This window comes from Microtus ochrogaster, chromosome 2, assembly GCF_000317375.1.
Source record: "Microtus ochrogaster isolate Prairie Vole_2 chromosome 2, MicOch1.0, whole genome shotgun sequence".
NCBI lineage: Eukaryota > Metazoa > Chordata > Mammalia > Rodentia > Cricetidae > Microtus > Microtus ochrogaster.
This window is the reverse complement of record NC_022010.1, coordinates 16,590,031-16,595,582: the sequence shown is the minus strand read 5'-3', so window position 1 is coordinate 16,595,582 and position 5,552 is coordinate 16,590,031. Positions and strand designations below refer to the sequence as shown.

Sequence of the window (5,552 nt, the reverse complement as noted above, 5' to 3'; positions counted from 1 at the left end):
AAAAAAAAAAAAAAAAAAAAAAAAAAAAAAAAAAAAAACAAACCTTTCAATAATAAGCTATCAGGACTCCCCTCCCTAAAAAAGAGTCCATATTATCTAGTTCCATTTACATAAAATTCTAAGAAATGCAAACCAACAATGGTCACAGCAGAATAGTGGTCAAGGGAGGACAAAGGACCGGTAAGAGTGAGCTGCGGAAATCTCAGCAGGAGTAATAGATACGTCTATTATCTTGACTGCCGTAACAGTCTCCCAGGTGTGCACAAAAGTCAAGGTTTACCAAATTGCACGCTGAATTAGAAGCAACTTATCTAATAAAACTGATTTTAAAACTAAATAAAACAAGCTCCCACAGTGATCCAGTCTGTGATGCCAGCACCTAGGACGTTGAGGTCAAAGGGATGTGGTTGGAGGGTAACCTGGACAACACAAGTGAGAGAGGCCCTGTCTCAATTCATCAGCCTCACGACTTAAAAATAATACACAAAGGACACTTTGTGTGTTGGGTTCCAGAACGTGACCTTCAGGAAACACTTTTCTACAATAGGTGCAAGAAGTGCCAGGGCTGAGAAGGGACAACTCTATTCCAAACTGTCATCCCGACCACTTGCTGCCCACGCAGCCCTGCTTCTACACTAGGAAGCTGAACAAAGTAGGGTCTATTACTCCTTGCCCCTCTCCCTACCCCCAGGGCCCGTCTTTTTGTCTCCCAAAGCAGCAGATTCTTACAAGTCTGGAAGAGCAGACAAGAGGGACAAAAGAGTCAATGACTATTTGACAGATTAAAGAATAGACAACTGTTTTATTTAAAAGCTCCCCGAAGAATTAGAACATCTGAGTTCTATACACTGCTCTGTTGAAATGGAGTTCGCTATTACCCGGATCTGCAAGCACATGCCACGAGACCTGTTCAAGTCACTCATTTCCTACAAGTTTTCAGTTTTCTTTTTTTTTCGACATTTTTTGGTTTCTGAACCACGAAGGAATACCATTCAGGTGTATTTCTGAGGAGCTAATATTTTGAAAGGTCTCTTTTTCAGGTACACACCAACAGCTTGAAACCATTTTTCAAATGTCTCAGTTGGTGGCCATAAAACTGAAGCGTCATGGAAAAGAATAGGCAACGGGTCGTGTGTGAGAGTGGTCTGGAGACACACAGAAACAGCCCCATCCTTATTTAAAAACCAGAGGTCACCCCAGTGTTTAGCAACAAAATTATAGCTTCCAAATAATTAGCAACAGTTACAGAACAATAACGGCTAAGTAGTAATTAACATCTAGATTCTGTCTTCACCACTTCCGAGGGTAACATTCGACAATGTACTTAATTCTAAAAACTCAATTTGTTCATCTTTTGTTGTTGTTATTGTTTGTTCTTTAGTTTGTTTGTTTTTTGAGACAGGGTTTCTCTGTGTAATAGCCCTAGCTGTCCTGGAACAAGTTCTTGTAGACCAGGCTGGCCTCGAACTCACAGAGATAATCCTGACTCTGCCTCCCAAGAGCTGGGATTAGAGACGTGCGCCACCACCGCCCGGCAATTTGTTCATCTTTAGTTCGGGAGACCACCACTGACCTCTTAGGAATGCGGTACCAAAACGTTTTAGGCTGGCCTCTAATAAGAGCAAAGTCAATGTCAGCAATTGAGTTACCTTGAAGTTTCAAAGGGGCCCATTAACTCACTAATCCTCCTCCAGACCTTAGCTTCAAATCCTGTCCTGTCACGAGCACGTTACAAGGGAGCCTCAGTTTCCACATCCGTAAAACGGGAACACACTAGTTACCGGAGGGAAGGATTCCAAGACCAGATAAGGATCCCCTCCCTCCCACCTTTCAAAGAGCAGATCACAGGGGTAGGGAATACTCTCATAGGCGGCAGACAGCGTCAGTTTTCCCACTTCTGGCACTTAACGGGGAGGGCGAAAACGCAAAAAGGGGGCACCTAATGGGTCCCGCCTGAAGGCCCCCCCGGTGGTCCAAGCGCCTCCTCGAGCGCACGGGGTTATTTCGGAATCCCCAGGAGACCACGCTCATGAGGCAATGGGTCAGGAATGCGGCGGCCGGCCGAGCCGCGGTTGTCCCCACGGGCATCCCGGGCCGCGGGAGCAGGAACTTGGGGCGGCAGGAAATGAATGGGGACCCGCGGGCGGGGCATTGGGCAGCGGGGACACCGGGTGTACCTCCCTACGGCCGGACAGATGGGAGGCGGTGGGGACCAAGGCCGCGGCCCGGCCCCTGCGGGCGGCTCACCTCCGCGATGTCATGTTCCTCCCGCCTCCGGCTCCACACGGACCCGCTGCTCGCTCAGGCTCCGCGGGGCGCCGTCACATGGGGGAACCCGACCGAGGCCCCGCTGGGGAGCCGACACCGGTGCGGACAGAGCCGGCCGGCTGCGCTCACTACCCCCGCCAGGCCTGGATCCCGGACACTGCGCGGCCGCCCCGCCGCCCGGCTCGCTCCGCCTTCGCCCCGCCCCTTGCCGCTGGCGCTTGAGTGACGTCAGCACCGCGCCACCTCCACTTCCTGCTTCCGGTTTGCCCTGCCCGGGGGCTTCCTCCTCTAAACTTCACCCGTTCGTGGGAAGCCATTCCTCCTCTAAACCTAGGGCGCCGCACGCCAATGGGAGTACACCGTGTGCTTCCAGTGCAGGCGATCAGGGATAAGGAGGCAGCTCAGCGGTCAAGAGCGATTGCTGCTGCTCCTGCAATGGACCGGAATGCGGCTACCCATTCCTATAGTGAGCGGCCCACAACCTTTAACTCCCAGTATCTCCGCCGTCCTCTCGTAGCTCCGCAGACACTGCACTCAACCTGCACACACTCGTACATATACACATAATTAAATGTTTTAACATTTATTCCTTTTGCCTATTGGTGGACTTGCACTCCTTTAATCCTAGCACTAGGAGGTCAGAGATTGGTGGGTCCCTTATGAGTTCGAGGCCAGCCTGGTCAGTCAGAGCTACGCAGAGAAACCTCGTCTCGAAAAAGAAACAAGCATTCTTTAACTAGTTTAACTGCTGAGCCTCTCCCGCCGCCCCAATGGTTTGCTTAGGGGTGAGAGGGATGGGTTTTGTTGTTGTTGTTGTTGCCTTGTTTTGTTTTTAAGAAAAGAAACAACCTATGCACTGTGACCATAATTTTTCAGTTTGAAGTAAAAGTTAAAGTTAATACGAATTTCTCCGTTTTTGCGGTTTCACCCACATCCGATTAGCAATCTTGGCAGGCGTTGTATTCGTTTGGTTGGTTTGTTTTTGTTTTCCTAAGTTAAGATTTTTCACTTAAAAGAAGCACTTCATAACTTCTCTTCGGAATGTCCAAGTTGTTAGTATCAGTACATTACGGCGGAGCGAGTCATACTCCCTCTTCTGGACCCCTGATCAGTATTTCTGGAGTTTTTCAATTAATAGCTTCAGACTGCAGTTGGCTGTGGATAACAGAGAAAACAAAACTCTGAAAAAGTAGGAAAGGCTAACCAGCATGACCATTACTTTTTTTTTTTCCCTTTGGTTTTTCAAGACAGGGTTTCTCTGTAGTTTTGAAGCCTGTCCTGGAACTAGCTCTTGTAGACCAAGCTGGCCTCCAACTCACAGAGATCTGCCTATCTCTGCCTCCAAGTGCTGGGATTAAAGGCACGTGATACCACTGCCTGGCTTTATTTTGGTTTTGTGAGGCGAGGTTTCTCTACGGGGTCCCGGACTGTGCACTGTGGACCAGGTTGGCCTTGACCTCAGATATCTACTTCCCGTCCCCCCCCACCCCCACCCTGGGATTAAAGGTGCGTGCTACTTGCCGGACTCTGGCCATTTCTTTTATTTCAATTATTATTGTTACTGGGGGAGGGCCAGGGGCATATGCATCCCTCAGCTTGTGTGTGGAGATCAGTGAACACCTTTCTCAGGGCTATTCCAGGGATCTAACTCAGGTCAACAGTCCTGTGGTGAAAGCACCTTTATCCATGGAGCCCTTTTGCTGCCCCATATGACCATTCTAAATGGAGTAGTTATAGTAGGCTTTTCTTTTTTTGTTTTTTTTTTTTTTTGTTGTTTGCTTGTTTTGTTGTTGTTTTGGTTTTTCAAGACAGGGTTTCTCTGTAGCCTCAAACTCACAGAGATCCGCCCACATCTGCATCACGTTGCTGGGATTAAAGGCATGTGCCACCACCGCCCGGCAGCATAAGCTTTTCTGAAGTGACATTTGAATACGTGTCTAGCCAAGGAGCAATTTGTGAGGAATAATTTAGCAGAATATCAATTCAAGCCCAGAAAGAGGCTGCTGCAAAAACCCTGTGCCAGAGGTTGTCTCCTGTACTTGGAAAACACTGGAAAGGTCTCTGTGTAAAGTGGAGAGACAATGAAAAACACAAGGAGCTGAGTTTAGAAAAGGGTAGATACAGGCATGGTGGCACATGCCTTTAATCCCAGCACTCAGGAAGAGGAAGCAGAGGCAGCTGAGTTTAGAAAAGGGTAGATACAGGCATGGTAGCACATGCCTTTAATCCCAGCACTCAGGAAGAGGAAGCAGAGGCAAAAGGATCTCTGTGAGTTCAAGGCCATCTTGGTCTACAGGGAGAGTTCTAGGCAGCCAGTGCTATGGAGGGGGAGATTTTCTTAAAAGATGAATAGATAAAGGGAAGGAGAGAGTGGTCGAGTAGTCATAGGCTTCAGTCCTATAGGCTATCTGTACCTTTGGTTTGTCCTGGCGCGGGGGGGAGGGGGGGGGGGGATGGAGATGGAGTATCATGGTGATAAGTGAGAATGGGTTTCTAAAATTGTCCTTTGACTTTCACTTGTCTACACACCAGCACTCACATACACACATCACACACCCATCATATACACACATACATCATATACTCACACACACCACATACACAACACACATCATACATATTGTTGGACTCTAGCATCCAAACACCAAGGAGGAATGGCCCCCAGAGACCACCTCACACACCACAGTTGATGCAAAAGCATGAGGATTTTTATTAATTCTGTCATGACAGGGTCCCTCAGCATTTGGGAAGCCGAGAGACCTCGAATAGCTGGCACAGGCTACTTTTAAAAGAGAAGGCCAGGGGGCTGGAGAGATGGCTCAGTGGTTAAGAGCATTGCCTGCTCTTCCAAAGGTCATGAGTTCAATTCCCAGCAACCACGTGGTGGCTCACAACCATCTGTAATGAGGTCTGGTGCCCTCTTCTGGCCTGCAGACATACATTCAGACAGAATATTGTATACATAATAAATAAAAAAAAAAAGCTGGGCGATGGTGGCTCACGCCTTTAATCCCAGCACTCGGGAGGCAGAGGCAGGCAGATCTCTGTGAGTTCGAGACCAAGCCTGGTCTACAGAGCGAGTTCCAGGACAGGCTCCAAAGCCACAGAGAAAACCTGTCTCGAAAAACCAAAAAATAAAAATAAAATAAAAGAGAAGGCCACAGAAGCAAGGGGGGTTGTTCTTTGACTATTATGACTGGCTTATTCTAAAGGGTTATTACCAATAATTGGCCGGAGAGATGTTGCCAGATCAGATGAAGTAAGAGGTCATTTTGACCCCGTTT

The 5,552-nt window shown here is 48.2% G+C and overlaps 1 protein-coding gene across 2 annotated transcripts in view; it reads right to left on the bottom strand.

Moving 5' to 3' along the window:
* Nucleotides 1-2,461, bottom strand: part of Ptpn11 (protein tyrosine phosphatase, non-receptor type 11) — a 75,331-nt gene extending 72,870 nt beyond the window's left edge. For both annotated transcript variants that reach the window (XM_013349999.1, XM_005344483.2), the window contains exon 1: nucleotides 2,248-2,461. In XM_013349999.1, coding sequence (XP_013205453.1) covers nucleotides 2,248-2,261 — 14 coding nt within the window. In that variant the 5' untranslated portion in view covers nucleotides 2,262-2,461. The remainder of the gene's footprint in view (nucleotides 1-2,247) is intronic.
* Between the last annotated feature and the right edge of the window lie 3,091 nt (nucleotides 2,462-5,552).